Source organism: Ahaetulla prasina, chromosome 1 (genome assembly GCF_028640845.1).
Source record: "Ahaetulla prasina isolate Xishuangbanna chromosome 1, ASM2864084v1, whole genome shotgun sequence".
NCBI lineage: Eukaryota > Metazoa > Chordata > Lepidosauria > Squamata > Colubridae > Ahaetulla > Ahaetulla prasina.
In genome coordinates, this window is record NC_080539.1 from 317,537,734 (window position 1) to 317,554,786 (window position 17,053).

The following is a 17,053-nucleotide window of genomic DNA, read 5'->3' on the forward strand; positions in this document are numbered from 1 at the left end:
ACGATGGCAAGAGGAGCCCCATCTTGCTCCACGTGCCCCAAAATAATAAGACCTCCCCAAAAATAAGGCCAAGTGCTTATTTCGGGGTTCAAAAAATACAAGACAGGGTCTTATTTTTGGGGAAACACGGTAGTTCTTATTTTCCTCTAAAGTTATTTGTACAATATTTAGTAAAACAACTCTCATACTCGTTTAGTAATAATTGTGCATCTCCTGCCATATTTCCCTAATTATAAGCAAAAGCCATAATGTCAGAAAATAAATCAAAATAATAAACAGCAATTATAGTTTACCAAACAGTATGTAGAAAATTTCTCCACATTTCTTTGTTCAAAAAGAAAACTTACTTCAAAAATATTTCAGATCCTTGAATCAAAACAATTTTTAAAATGTAGCTGCAGAGGCAGAAAATTTGCATTTTGAATAGCAATTGGCACAGCGCTAGCTTCTCACAGTACCAAAATGAGCCGAAAATATAGTATGTCACAAAAGTCAAATAGCTGCATCTCCCTTATTTTCTCCCCACCCCTAAATGTTTTACTTTGAAAAAGTACTGATTTTGCAGATTTTTGAAAGCAGAAGGATTAAAAAAGTGGAAAGGGAGTGCAGAAATTAGCAGAGGTGGCACTACCTGAAAGCTCATCAGAAAGGGGAGTGAGAACAATATCAGGCAAGAAGGGTTTGGAAGTATGGATCAGGACAGGAGCACTTTTAGCACTGCGTATATAGGCCGATGGCAGAGCACATTCACCAATGGATCGGCTTCTCATGGCTTTAAAAAAGGAAAAGAAAGAAGTAGGGAAGGAAAAAAAAGAAGAGTGACTATAATGGAAGATTGTGTCACAGAAAAAGCAGCAACAGAGAAACAAAGATAAAAGAAGAAAAATTAAATTAAAACATTTCAGCACGGCAGATATTGGCAGAGCTGTAAGGAAAAAATAATCAGTGGGCACATAAAACATTTTTGTATTCATTTCTTTCAATGCAAGACAAACAGTAACACTTATATTTTCATAAGTACAAAAACCCTCAGTATTCAAAGTAAAACACTGACAGACCAATGTTATACATGTATTTAGAACTAAATCCCCAAATTGAATCAAATTTAGTCCCATGAAAATTTGTGTATGATTGAAGCTTAAAATGATCTATTTTTCACTCCATCAGGGTTTAAAAAATATTGTCATAAACATTATGTAAGAAAAGAAAGCATTGTCCTATACCTAACCGTATTTTCTATTTTGATTATTTTTTTAAACAACTATATTTCATAGTATATCTAAGGTGCTTTTTACTTCATGCCAGAAGTTTGTGGGTAATGATTCTTAGCAATACAAAAATACCTGCAACTATACCTAAAACCATTTTCTTTGGCAGTAAAAATAATTCTCTGAATCGCTTCATCAGTTCAAATAATGAATATTATTAATCTTCAATGAAATATTTACAGACATTTGATATTAATATCAAATCAAAGATTAAAATTCTGTTGAAGCTCTACAATTTATAGCATGCCACAATAACAAATTACAAGATGTGCCTTGTAAATGGAAATGTAAGACAAAAAGAAAACAAAACACAAAAAGAGCACTTAAACACAAAATAAAATCTCAACTAACTTTCTGCTTTGTTTTTTGGATCTAAATTACCATATTTCTTCGCCTCAACACAGCAAATTAAATATTTCATTTTTAATGAAATGGAAAGAAAAAATATTAAATACGTAAGAAATAAATGTTAAGTTAAATCTAATTTAGCTTTGGATGTTTAAAAGAGTATATTGGAAAAGACTGCATTATTAATTATGGTATTTTAAATGCTAATTACATACTCTTCTTGACTCAGCTTAGTTTCCTCATTTCCTATTGCTTTTCAAAACTCTGCAATATTAATTCAATGAGCATCTAAAGAAAAATGGTTATCAGCTTGAATGTTTGCTTCATTTAAAAAACAACTGAAATGGATAAAATGAGCTTTAAATAAATTTAAAGGTAAAGGTAAAGTAAAAATAGAAAAAGTGTGATTTTGATAAAAGTAGTATATGTTTTACATAATATTTTAGATGAAATGCTGTTTCACCTTTAATGCAGACTCCCTCTGTGTTAAACACGTAGGTATAATGCTATGTTCAATCACAATTCTTTATCATGTTTTGCACACCAATTTTACTTTCTGTAACTGTATGGATAATATGATGTATCATGACATTTAAAGTAGATTTAAACTCTATTTTAAGATTTAAAATTCGAGTTTAAAATAGGGAGGAATGAAAGGAAGGAGGATGGAATCCGTGTTTTACAATCTTCAGCCAATCTTTTTTTTTTCTTTCTTAAATGCATAATTATTTTCTTCTGTCAATTTCAGTTCTTTAGAAAAACAGAATTGCTGTTTTTCAAGATCAAGATTGAGATTTAACGGTAGTTGGTTTTATTTCGGTTGCTCCTGATCTGCAAAAATACTAATGGGTTTGTAACAGAAAACTCAAGTCAATTTTATTTAGTTCTTGTTAAAAGATTCCTTTCAAATGACAACAGATTTTGTTTTCAAGGAGAGATACACAGTGTCAGAAATTCAGAAAGTGAATAAATGAAAAATGACCTGACTAAGTGAAAAGAGCATTGGTATTGTTCTAGAAATACCTAGTTCACTTCAAGGAAGGTTCCAGTGGCAGAACTAGAGTCAATAAGCATTGGCAAGAATGATCTCTCTGTTGAAATGGGACACACCATTTCATAAAAAATGTCAATCATGTGAACAAGGGTTATACCTCATGTAAAGTGTTGTGTATAAATAGACTATTTAATTAAAATAGATTTAAACAGCAAAAGCTGCTGCTAACAATAAATGTCTAATTTTTTAAATAGCGAAAGCAACAAAGGATTGCAAAAATAAAACTATATATTAAAGTATGTTTCAAAAGATAAGAATCCTCAACAGATTAGGTGTATGAAATAAAATGACAAAAACTTGAAAGGTTTGATCTGTTCCATTTTATAGCAAGATTTACCGTTTTTAAGCTAATTATAGTAGAGCCATTTGGAACCCTGTTCACTGAATCCTCAACAACTTATAAAATACTACTTAAAAATCCAAAGACATGTCTTAAAAATGTCTTATATGCTGTTTGTAGCTGTCCAAGTTCATCTGTCACTAAGCATAAGATTCAACTTTTAGCAGCTTTGTTGTTCAGTCTTAAGTCATGTCCGACTGTTCTCGACTCCATGGACCGTAGCATGCCACGCCCTCCTGTCCTTCACTGTCTCCTGGAGTTTGCCCAAATTCATGTTCATTTTTAGTGGCATATCTAGGCAAATACTTAAAGAATGACACTTCATAGGAAAGGCAAAAATGAAATACTGATTCCTTATATTCCCAAACTGGGCAAAAAATGCATGCAAATTTTAAAAAGTTTTCCCCAAACTCTAGGGGAAACAAGACTCAAGATGAAATTTGTAATCTATTTGTAACCTATTTGATACATTTTTCTTGACAAACAGAATTTTGACTAATACTCCAGATACTAAAATTCTGTAAGATGAAAACAAAATTAGTACCATTCTATTTTTGAATAGAAATCTAAAGCAAAAAATTAGAAGGGGTCTGATTAAGTATTTTTTCTGACTAACACAAATATAAATTTCCCATGAACTACCATTATATTTATTTAGCATGTAATATACATTCTCGTTTTTAGTTTCGATCATTCTTAAAACTAAAACATCCCATGTTCCAATTGGACTGGTAATCAGATTTATAATTTATAATTCTAGTGCCTTCCCTACCAGAAGGAAGAAAGTTGAACTGGCCAAATTTATTTCTCTGATTATTGGAGGCAATTAAGGAGTAGATATTACTTATTAAGATTTGGTACAAGTACAAATTTGTAGAGTGAACTCTAATTGTGATTGTTCTTTATCCATTTTATTTCATATCATATTTTCATTGTGATTCAGTGTCTTGCCATAATTTGTCTGCTATCTGTTTTTCATTTTTATATAGTTCTAGATATTCTGCCCTTATGTTCAGTGGACCCAAAGTAAGCAAAGTAACAAAAATCAATTTTGCTACCACCACAAGTCACTATAAATATCTGGTATCTGCTCCCAGGCTGAAAAGAGACAAACAGGAATATATGAGGAACAATTCACAGATCAGCTATTACTTAGAGTAACTGAATTGCTACCTGTCATAAAGCCATAAATATTTTTACCTGTATATAAATACCTTTTTAAATGAGAAGCTCTTTGAATAACCTACTAGGATTTAAACTTATAATAAAGAGACTGCCTATTAAATTTTAAATAACACTGTCCTGAAATCTTAAAAATGCCACTTGATTTAGGAATAACTGGCAAATTGAACAGTGGAGTACATAAGAATTAAGCAGAATTGGGATAATTTTATACCACTGAAATATTTTGCTCTTTGGCTGACCAGAACTTTTCAAGAAATGAACTGCAAAAATACTTCCCTAAAACACATTAAAAAGATAAACCTGGAACAAGTCTTTGTTTGTTTATGTTGTCTGGTGGAAAATGCAAATAGAATGCTTTGTTTTTATTTTTTCTGGTAAGGGACTATTTTAAGATAGTAGTATATCGAACATTTTAAAATATTTCCAGTTTTTCATTAATTGTTCAAGCTGAACATCACAAAAAAAATCAACTGCAATCATACATTAAGTTGAGAATGAATGGGAGAAAACAGGAATAGGAATAGGAATAGGATTTTATTGGCCAAGTGTGATTGGACACACAAGGAATTTGTCTTGGTGCATATGCTCTCAGTGTACATAAAAGAAAAGATACGTTCATCAAGGTACAACATTTACAACACAATTGATTGAATTGAATTGAATTGAAATGGGGTTGACATATATTATTTTTCCAAATTATAAATAACATGGTACGAAATATTCATATATTGCTATTAGCCTTTATTTTCTGACGGAATTCCTCAGATCTATGTAACAGGAAGACTTTTTAGGAAAACGTAGTTCCATATCAAATCACTATCATTCTTGTACGTAGAAACAAACTACAGAGTACAAGAAAATGCAAGGAAAATAATGGATTTTTTCCTTTGGTTATATTGATATTTTCACAAAAGAAAGAACTCGGTCCTTTGTTCACTGCCTTGTTTCCTCTAATTGACTTTAGAGCTAGATGCTGATGAACTCTCTTCCAGTGGGTTTCAAAGTAACGCAAGTGGGATAAACTTTGACAATAGCTTATTTTTATTATCTTATTAATATAAGGTATTAATATATAAGGTATTATTTTATTAATGACTGCAAAGGGTCCTAAAATGAACACTCCATAGAACTGATTTTGTGGAAAAATAATCAAGATTTTAAAAAAAATATTATACCCACATTGCAAGATCTAGCTTGTGGCACATGACACGAAACAGCCATTACTCCAGTTTCAAATATAGGTAAGAGATACAAGGATACTTTATTTTCTCCTCAATATTCAACTATGCTTGCTCACTCACATTCAAAAGTCCAAAAGTGGTATACAAACTGATGAGTGTAAGCAACAGGATTACTGCTGACTCAAAGCTAGTTTAGAAATTTAAAAAATGAACACATTTGCTTTCTACACTATGGTTGACTTCCAGATAAATACAAGCAAGTTTCTATATTGGGACTTTTCTCGGCTTTATTTTGAATCTTCTTGAAAAATTATCTCTGAAAAATTATGTTTCATTAGAGCATGCAGATTAAAGCAAAAGTCTAAAACCTTTTGAGGACTGCAATGCACTGTACTGTGCAAGCTAAAGGATCTGAACCTCCACAACAGGCATATCTGATCCACATATCCACTTGTTTCCAGCTCTTTCACTCATACGTACACGAAATCTGCATATTATTTTATCTTATTTTATATCAAACTTGACTCTTTTATGACCTCTATAAAGTATTTATCCTATGCCTTCTCATTATAGCCTAACAACTGATGTTGTAAATGAAGAACACCTGACCATTATATGTGATAAGGAAGACAGAACACTGCCTGGTGCGGGTACCAAGGTATCAAAATACCAAAATCTTCTTTCAATCCTCAAAGAATGAAAATCACACAGTATTAATTTGCATCAGAATTTCTGACATATAATATCAAGTAACTGCAATCTATTTAGAGAAGAGACACAAACTACTTTGCAACTTGGCTTTGGGCCTATAGAAAAATCAATTATAGTTGGAATGACTAAATAGGGATGTGCAAAGCATGTAAACAAGGCACTTTATAACATGTAGGAACACAAAGAAAGCAGTTCTCTGAACTGTTAAAGCAGACAAGCTATTCCCAGATGTTTCTGCAGGTGTGTGTATGTGCATGTGCCCTTCATTTCAAATGGTCCCACAACAAATTTCTAACAGTGTTCAATGCACATGAATGCTGTGAAAGATTCAGGTGCTTTAAAGATATGGGGTGGGGATCTTCTCTCATCTCTGTATCATGAGTCACCTCTTCTGAATTATTTTCAGAGTCCTAGAAATGTTTCCACAGTGATATTAACAAATAATTTGAAGATTAAATGCAATAATATTACCTACTGCTGTAGAATTATATGTAGATTGCATACATAGAAGTGCTGCTCAAATATTTTAAATTTTAAATTTAAGTATATAAAATTAAGGAAATAATCTCAGGATATTTTTCTTTTTTATGCTTATACAAAGGAACATTTGGATACAGCTATTTATAAATTGCATCAAGTATACCAGTACACTACCCTGTATAAAAAGTGATTATGGGGGTCATTTATGAAATTAAAATAGCTATTAAATATAAAAAATGAGATATATTTGGGATTTAAAACTAATTATTTTTGGTAAAAACGGAAGGTGATGGATAAGAGAACCCCAAGAAACTAGTTCTGTTCATTCAACTGTTCTGAATGGATGCCTTCTGGATGTTTTGGATTAGAATTCATTACATGCCTTGGAATGATGGAAGTTTTAGTCTACAACCATTTGAGGGCATTAGGTTAAGAAAGGCTAAGCTTACAATGACTGACTGCAGCTCTGAAGCTTTTTCAAGTCATATACTTAGATGCCAGATATTGAATTTAAGACTACCCATATGCAAAGCATATGAGGACCCAAATTGTTGGGGCAATATGCTCACACTGTAACCTGCTTAGAGAGGGCTGTAAACAGGGATGGGTTTCAAGACCCATTGCTACCTGTATTGTGGGTATGCGTGTGACACTTCTTCGCAGAAGCATCCAGGCGGGTGGGCAGAGGGAGACTGCATCAAGACAGGAACTGGATAGACCTTAAAGATGGGATGTACAAGATATATGTAAGGTTTATCAAGCAGGTGGCTCAGATTACTGGTTTATCCTATCATATATTCCCTTTCATTAAAGCTTAGAGTGTCTCTCTGGTCTTTACTCACATGGATATCATAACTGCCTAGTTGACAAACTGCTGTCTGCTGTGCATTTCAAATACTTTAATTTTAGACTGAGGCTTGAAAACAATACTATGATAATCTTGCAAGTTATGATGGTAATTTCTTCCAATTCTTCCTTAGCTTTCTAAATACACTATAGTTTGGTGTATTCACTAGACTTTTATGACTAAAAAGACAGAGAATTTTTGCTAACCAGCCACTATTTTCTCAAAGTTTTTAGCTCTTAAACCCTAGGGAGAAAGAACACAAATGGAAATTTAATATTTAAATCTCTAAGTGAAATTCCTAGTAAGCAATTTTGACATTAGCCTTGTTCAGCTTAGTACAATACAGATGAAATGCTTAGCATAAGATAAATTTGATTACAAATGAAATGTTGAACATGAAGAGAATTCTTATATCTCATAACTGAGCCTCCTATCAATCTATTTTAATGATTTTTAAAACCTAGTCTATGTATCTGTTTTCAAACATAAGTTACAAAATTTCTGGTAACTTTATGATATGTCTATTTGATATGTTAACAATTTGCAAAATGAATCAGGATTTAGTATTTTCTTATTATTTTTGGCAAAAATAAACATTACCACAAGCTATTATGTTACCTAAAACTGTTAAGAATGTAAGAACAATGATGATCATATCACTGAATTGTTGTATCTGGAAAACACTTACATTAGAAATGCATTATTTAAGATTAGATTCTCCTATTTTTTTTTATATTAGGCAAATTCAGAAAATGGAAGCATTCAGGTTTTCTTTAGCATATTTTCCAAAATTGTATAAATTCAAAACCAAAGTAACTTCTGCAATTAATTGCACATTTTTTATCTATGGTAGTTTTAAACAGTATTCTTTTGAACTTTTTTCATATTTGATGTTAATTATATTTTTATTTTCACAATGAGATCTTGTGACCGAGACTAAGACTTTATAGGAAGGCAAAATAAAAACTGAAAACATATTACCGAATTCAGAAACGTCAAGACATACCTATAATAGGCATTTTTAAAATTTCAAAACTAAATACCAGCTTTATTAGTTGATACATATATGCTGGTTTATATACCAGAATATAACAACTACATATTTAGATACATCTATTAAAACAATTTGTGTTTTGCAGTGAGAGCTGTTTCATCCAATACAGAGCATAAAATTGCCTAAAACATGCACACACCATATAAATATAATACAGATAAAAATATGCAGGAAATAATTTATGTTTGGTTAGAAGTATTTAACCATTATTTTTTCTTTTAATTTTGCACCCCCAATATCTATATTTTCTGTAACATACCAACTGTTTTCTGTCGCACTATGCTTCTGGCCTTTTCTGTTCCTGGAGATCCCGTAGTTGTTGCACTGCGCTGTCTCATTGGGGCCTGCCCAGGTTGATCACGGCTCCAGCCTTTCGAAAATGATTTGTCCACAGATGCTTTTTGAAACTCATGTCCAATACCTGATATGGGAGCATTCACACATCCACTGAGAATTACGTATGCATCATAATTTAGAATGACATTATAAGAAATGAAATGCTATTATAGTAAAAGTTTAATCAATATTTTTGACTCAATCACACATTTACTACACTACAGCCAAAACTATCTCAATAAGAAAAAATAAGTTCCTCACAATTAACATGCATAACTTCAGACATATAAGCAAAGCTCCTTCTCCTATATATAAATCTGCCATGTCTGTCCATCAGTTCAAATTTGAATGTATTCTTACAGCAATCCTGTAAGGAATGTTTTTTCCCCCCTTGTACAGAATCTCTTGAGCCAAGTTTGATTTTGGGGGACTATCAAATAGGGAGACAAGGCAGGAGCAAAAAGTTTTAAAAATTTATAAAAACTTTAATATACACATAATTTGTTAGTGATAAAACTCTGACCTAGCTGAACAGTTACTGCATATACATGTAGTCCTAGACTTAGTCCTTGGAATTCTGAGCCCAAAATTTATGTTGTCAAGTGAAACATTTGTTAAGTGAGTTTTGCCCCATTTTACGGCCTTTTTTGCCACAGTTGTTAAATGAATCACTGTAGTTGTTAAATGAATCACACAGTTGCTAAGTGAATCTGGATTCACCACTGACTTTGCTCGTCAGAAGTTTACAAAAGGGGGTCACATGACCCTAGGACACTGCAACCATCAAAGTCAGTTGCCAAGTGTCTTCATTTTGATTATGTGGCCATGGGGATGCTGCAACAGTTGTAAGTATGAAAAATTGCCATAAGTCATTTTTCCAAAGCCATTGTAACTCTGAATGGTCACTAAATGACCAAAAACTGGACTTCCCACAGTGTATGTTTGCATAATCCAAACTCAATTGAATGTTCTGTGCATTCCTGGTTATAGTATGCAATAACAAAGAACAAGGGGAAAAAATACCCCAATCCAACCATCTCAGTCTGCCTGTGGAGCAGTAAGACACTTCTTTATGTGGCTATAGACGTGGTAAAGATTCATACTGACAAATGACACAGAACTCAAAGCTCTTAACAGTGTATTTCCTGCTTAAGAAAACATTCCAGGGTGAAGTGTAATCCTCTTTCTCATGTTTTGATTACTTTACATAGCAACTAAGAGTGCTTATACACGAGCAGATTCAATTTCTTCATAAAACTGTACACTGTGTAAAAATTATGGCTTTGATTTTAATGAGGATTTCACTTTCTTAAAGCCAGATTAGAACCTGAAATACTACTTCCTCTTGCTGTTCAAATTCTGTATGCCAATCTCTTGATTAAACCTTCTAGAAGAATGGGAACATGCCCTGACTTATTTTATTTTTAAAAAGTAAATTACAGAATGATGAAACTGTGTATATTTTATCTAGACAGTTCCCACCCTAATGGCATTCCAGGAGGCCTTCCTTACAGACCTGGCTGCGATCCCAGATCTTAGGGTAGGGTGGATTGTTAGATGTGTTTGTCATATGTTTTGAAGTTAGTGGTCTGGATTTGCCATTTTGTTCACTTTCCTTATAGTATTTCTTATTGATCTTATTGTATTTATTTTTATATCGTGAACTTCCCAGAGTTGGTTTGGAGTAGGGCAGAGCATAAGATAAATTACATAAATAAATAAAGGAACATACAATACAGTATTTATTATTATATTTATTTTATATTAGTAATAGATTACATAAAAAGAGGTGTTTCTTTAAAGGAGAACCATATTCTGTAGCTCTAGGCTCATTTGTTTTGGATCAAAATTTTTCAACTTTAATTAAAACACACCTGAATTATGTCACTTACCTTTGCCCTTATGCTTTTTTTGTTTCTGCTCACTTAATTTGTCAAGTGGTAGATCACTGAGGTCCAAGCTGTAGAGGTTTCTAGCCAATACTTTGGTCAGAGTTTCCATAGTTAATGACCACTCTGTGGCCAACTCTTCCCAATATGTCAGTGATGACAATACTGCTAAAAGGTCATCCCAAAGTTCTCGGGAAATGTACACATTTAAATTTGCTTTGATCCAAGCTACAATAAGAGTCTACAAAAAGAAATATAAAAGGAAGAAAATACATATTTTTTAGCAGAACAACTGAAATCTCAGTCATTTTTACTAAAATTATGAAAGCTGCATAGTTAATTAGCTGTGAAAAATGTTTTTATGCGAGTTGATAATATAGCTTCAGTGTGTTTAATCTTTTATTTCTTGGCATATCTCTACCTTCATCCTACATCATAAAAAGTTGCTATGAATCTCTTTCTCTACTAACTTTTCCTACTTTTGTCTAACTACTTTCCTTTTTACTCATTTTCTTGCCAAAACTCCTATTCATAATGCCATTTCTCACCTAACTTCATTTTCCCTCTCTTGTCTTTCAACTTTCCCCTTTCCTGTATGGTAGGAGAAAATAAACTATCCTTGCATATAGCTTTTTGGAGGAGTTGAATCAGCCTCCACACACAGTGTCTAAATCTAAGTAATTCTATTTGTTTTACATGTGCATTAATGACAAAACACATAGCCCCTCATCTGAATGACACATGCCACCAGCAATTGTTTTATTTGATGTTGCTGTCCATGTGGCTTACTTTTAGCTCCATTACAGATAATTAACTATTTCTATGTAAAGAAATCAGGAGAAATATTTAAAGATGAATATATTTCATCTGCTGTTCTGTTATTTATAAATAAAAATATTTATCACTGACCATTCAAACAATAAGATAAACTACTCTGAAAACTAACTTATAAGAATGTAAATAACTAATGATTTCCTACAGTAGACATATGAATGAAAGACCTCTATAATATTTGAAAGTAAAATATTAAAACGTATTAATTTGCCTGAAAAAGAGGACCAGCAAGTCTTCCTGCTAAAGTTAAATTCTTTCTTCCTTGATACTGTAGAAAAATTTGAGATGGTATTTTCAATACTGATTCTGTTACTCGGAGCAGCACAAGCAGCATCTGTTCCCTGCAAAGCAAGATTAGTTATTATTTAAAGTGTCAAATAATTAACTTTATTACTGAATATGGGTCACTCTCCAGAAAACAGAAACAAACAAAAAACAAAGATATACAGGCTATGAAGTAAATTATCTGCAACTTTTTCAACTTCCAATGATTATTTATTAACAGTATTTTTAGACTGGGAAAGTATTACACTAAGTGGGAGATAAGTATGTGCCATATTATTAAAACAGAAATACTTTACCAAGTTTTCTTGTCCATTGTCACTTGTACCACCATGTAGCGGTAGATATTAAGAATGCGTTTACACATATCTGTATGCTCATCTAACAAACTTTTAATCTCATTTGCTGGCTCAAGAAGAAATATATTTGAGGAATTTGTTATAAATACCTGTAATTAAAAGAAATAAAAACAATTTACTTAAGAAATCAGTTAAGTATTATCACATTGATTATAATGAGGAAACAAATTCATCTGGATTAACTGAATAAAATCTAATTGAGCATTTTTAAGGCATGAAAAAAGACACTTCCAAAACAAGTATCAAACAGAATTTTTCAAATTCAGAATGGCTGTCTGAAAGTGAATATGTGCTGATACTTTGGTAGACATATTGCTAGATCTCAACTGCAGAATGCAGAGATATCACATTGTCATAAGTCATCAGGGTTCAATCATATGGAATGTTCACAACCACTATGTAGATAACAGCTGATAACTTTTCTCCCTATTTAAATTATTTTGATGCTTATTTGTACTGTCTCCTTATAAGTATGGGGAAACAATTGTTAAATTGTACCAGGTTGCTGACAGTCTACATCTCTTTTTTGTGATTTGGCACTTGTTTTTTAATTCTGCATTCCATGCTATACTGAGTTGTCCATTATAACTGTCCTAATGCTGGAAATTTATTTATATACTCCCTTGGTTCTCAGTTTTGGGAATTTATTCTTATTACAGGGCTGTGGCTGACTTAAGAGTGAGCCTGTTCATAGTAATAAGAAGGCTAACAGCTGTTTTTAAAGCAATTTGCCAGTACAGGCTGCCCCTGCTTGAAAAAGTTATCCTTACATTAAAAAAGTGCCAGGAAGAATACAATTTCTTAGGTAGATATTACTCATTTGAAAGTAAAAGTACAATTGGAATTCCTGTGTTGTCATGATATTTCTTAATAAATATTATTAAATTGGTCTTAGTGAGACAAATTCCTTAGATCAGGGCTCTCAAACTCCTGGCCTTTGGGCTGGATGCATCACATGCTGGCCATGCCTACACCTGGTTTAGCGAAGGGGGGAAAGTCCCAATACGTCACGTGGCATTGCCGTGACGACGTGAGTTTGACACCCCTGCCTTAGATGGATAATTTCTATTACTAATTGATGAAGAAGTCTGACATTTTTATCTTACTCATTGTTCCAAATCTTACTTCTATATTTTGGGGGGTTCTCATACTTGGGTCATCCTTCCAATTACACTTCATATATAAGGAACATCTTTATGCTATTCATAATCCTTCTTTTGGTTGTTCTGATTTTTTCTTGCTTCATTTTTTTTCTATTGAATGCATTATACAAGTGTTAAATATTTTGGTTTGCAAACTGTATTACCGTATTTTTCAGAGTATAAGATGCACTTTCTTCCCCCCCCAAAAAAAGTGGGTGAAAAGTCTGTGCGTCATATACAGCGAATATTGCAGTGGGGGGGAGGGGGTTGGTGTGGTGCTGATCAGCTGTTCTAGAATGGATGGCAAATAAGCAGCAGTGCCGAATAGGCCGTGGCGCTGAATGGGCCGCGCCGAACGGGCCAGATGAATACCAGAGGGATGGTGGGAGGCAGAGGCAGATTTTTTCCCCCTTGTTTTCCTCCCCAAAAGCTAGGCGACTCTTATAGTCTGGAGCGTCTTATATCCAAAAAATATGGTATGTATCTTGTCAACACTATTTATTAGTTATCTCATATATTTTTAGCAGGGGATATGATGCCATATTAAAGAAACAGTATGTATGTGTCCTCTTCTTAAAACTTTGTACTGTGGTTTAGGTATTTATCATAATCTCATTTCATCAGAACATACAAGAAGAACAAAATAAAATACATAAACATTTCAGTTCTAGTGTAAATTGCATCCATTTATATTCAGGAAAGATGTTTGCAAAAGGCACAACCAAAGAACACTGGAAAATTTTATGTAGGAAATAAAAAAGAAATAGATGCTTACTTGTAGTACTGCTTGTATTCCAGCTCGTATACCTTGTTCCAGGTTGTCCAACTCAGATGTTTTATAGGGAACTTCCTGATAACAACCATTTCTTGTCCAGTTTGAATTTCGAATAGGACAGGAAGTACCTGTACTTTCCTAAAACAGAGGTAATTATTTCTTTCCAAATATCCAGAGATACACAGACATACATACACAGTTTAAATTTTCTTCCTGTTCTGAATTCTCTCTGATTAGCAGTGACCAAAAAATTAGGGAATTATTTCTACTTTCTTAAAATTATCAGTATTCAGTATTCAGTAAAAGTACCAACATAACTCTCAGCGTCTTAATGAAATCTTCAAATAAATAGCTGGGTATTGTTTCAACCAACAATACATTTGTTAAAGAACAGTAATTATAATCTAATTATCATTGTACTTTTTGTATTACATTTCGACCTCACTGTTTATACTCTATCCCATATAGATTGTGCAAATATATCTGTAATTAAGAGCAGGACCTCATACTATTAATGAAATGAACCGCAATTTTCAATTTTAATTTATCACAATAAACTCTGTTGTTCCTTCTAGTAGAAAATTCCTCCATTGCTACTACCATCATCAAACTTCAATAATGTTGTCAGGCCTGGAAACCATACTAGCTCTTAGGTTTCCAGATGCTGCCACATTTTTCCTCTGAGGGGAAGAAGGGGGGTTGAGGGGTATGGTAACATTCTTCAAGTGGTCAAGGTCGGATTGTGTTCACATCTGCAGAAGGAGTGGCAACAAGAGGTTTCGAATAAAGTGGAAGAACATCGGACCATGTGACCAGCAAAGGGGTTAGGGGGGTGGGACTCTTGGGGTTTGTATAACTGGGAAAAGAATCCGGAAGTTCAGTTTTGGAATTTCACTCATTGTGTGCCAGTTTCCTTATGCTAGTAAAGAACTCTGAAAGACAATGGCTTCTGAGGTTTTTTTATGCAGAGGAGGTTTTTCTCGAACCTTGACATTATTCCAAAACTCCTAACTTTTTTTGGCTTAACAGTACCCTCTCCTCCGCTCAGGGGGCCTGTTAGGGGGGTGCTGGGCCCCAGCCTCCGCAACCTCCACAACGGTGCAAAGACCCAGTGAAGATGGAAAGCCTTGAAGGGGCCGAGAGGCTGCAATCTGAGGACTTGGTCGAGATCACCTACTTCCCATTGGAAGATATGACTCAAAAGCCTGAAGTGGAAAAGCCTGCTTGTCAGCTTGGTGCACGGCCTAAAGACTCCGATTCATGGGTAAGCTGTCGCTCCGGCCAAACCCCTCCCCATCAATTGCAAGAAGTGAGATCCCCGGGAGAAAACATTTCCCCAGGGCAGAATGGAGAGCCTCCTCCCTCTCCTCAATCTCAATGGAGAGCAATAAAAACTGGAGAATCGGGAGAGTCACTGGATTGGGACCTGAGAAACCCCCTAAAATCGTAATCCCTGTTGGACCTCCTGGAAACTTTTGAGTGTTTGGAAGTGAGGCCTCCTATAAGCTCAGCTCACCTGCCTCGAGAGCCTTTGAGTTTAGCTCAGCCTAAATTCATCTTCCCTCCCACCAGAGAGGGAGAAATTATTGAAGCTTGAAGCCATTCCGATGAACGCAGGAGGCCCTCCCTTCCCTCCAAATAAACTACTAGCGGAATTAAAATCAGCACTCACTGACAATGCTTGATTTAAAGAAAACATGGCGGACCTCACCTTAAGGGATGGACTACCCTGGAAGGGAACCAAGATTTATGTACCTGTCGTTATGCGGCTGGCTATACTACAAAGAAGCCACGACTCTTGCCTAGGAGGTCACTTTGGGTTTTTGAAAACTCTCCACTTGCCTAGAAGGCAATTCTGGTGGCCAAAAATGAAATCAGATGTCGAAGACTATGTGCGGAGCTGTGCCACCTGCGTCACCATGAAGTCCAGACCAGGGAAACCCCCTGGACTCCTACAACCCGTGGCCGAACCCACCAGACCCTGGGAGGAGATTGCCATGGATTTTATTGTTGAACTCCCACCTAGTGGGGGAAATACGGTGATATGGACCATAGTGGATTTGTTCTCTAAACAGGCCCGCTTCACTGCGTGCAGCGGATTGCCATCGGCGAGAAAATTAGCAAAGCACTTCGTAAAACACATCTACAGAATGCATGGAGTTCCTAAAAGGATAATATCTGACGGGTGTTCAATTCACAGCCAAGTTCTGGAGGGAGTTCCTACGGTCCATTGGGTCGTCTCAAGGACTTAGTTCTGGGTTCCATCCTGAGACCAATGGTGCGGCTGAAAAATTGAACTCAATGGTGGAACAATACATACGGTGTTACGTAAATTACCAACAAGAAAACTGGTCAGATTTGTTAGCATTTGCAGAGGTCGCATATAATAATGCTGTACACAGCAGCACGGGGTTAACTCCTTTTCAGATAACCACTGGCATGGACTTCGTTCCAATGCCTGAACTCCCCGTGCAACCCCCCACTTCCGTTTCCCTAACGGACTGGATGAATTCGTTGAAAAAAGGGTGAGAAAATACAAAAAAGGCCTTAGCTGTAACAGCTCAAAAATACAAAGCCCAAGCTGACAAACACCGTTCCCTTCAACCCCCGTTTCGCATTGGGGACAAAGTCTTTTTATCTACTAAGTATCTGAGGTTGAAAATACCAAGCAGAAAATTCGGTCCAAAATTTTTGGGCCCTTTCCCCATTGTAAAGATTATTAATCCCGTTACCGTCCAACTCAAACTCCCTCGAATATTGGGGAAAATACACCCGGTATTCCATACCAGCTTATTAAAACCTGTTAGACAATCTGGACTGAGACCTCTACCTGCCGCCCCCCCCCCCTTGATAATCCAAGGTGAAACCCACTATGAGATCAAGAAAATCCTTGACTCTAGACTATACAGAGGTCAATTACAATATTTAGTCCACTGGAAGGGATATCCATTATCAGAATCTACTTGGG

General features: G+C 34.7%; 1 protein-coding gene across 12 annotated transcripts in view; it reads right to left on the reverse strand.

Moving 5' to 3' along the window:
* RALGAPA1 (Ral GTPase activating protein catalytic subunit alpha 1) overlaps positions 1 to 17,053 on the reverse strand; it is a 127,579-nt gene that overhangs the window by 88,941 nt on the left and 21,585 nt on the right. For 8 of the 12 annotated variants that reach the window (XM_058162265.1, XM_058162274.1, XM_058162272.1 and 5 more), the window contains exons 12-17: positions 14,086 to 14,223; positions 12,109 to 12,257; positions 11,739 to 11,868; positions 10,697 to 10,934; positions 8,728 to 8,889; positions 632 to 772 (exon numbers count right to left, since the gene is read on the reverse strand). In XM_058162265.1, the coding sequence (XP_058018248.1) occupies positions 632 to 772; positions 8,728 to 8,889; positions 10,697 to 10,934; positions 11,739 to 11,868; positions 12,109 to 12,257; positions 14,086 to 14,223 (958 nt within the window). The remainder of the gene's footprint in view (positions 1 to 631; positions 773 to 8,727; positions 8,890 to 10,696; positions 10,935 to 11,738; positions 11,869 to 12,108; positions 12,258 to 14,085; positions 14,224 to 17,053) is intronic. The other 4 variants (XM_058162273.1, XM_058162269.1, XM_058162277.1 and 1 more) reach the window with 1 other exon arrangement.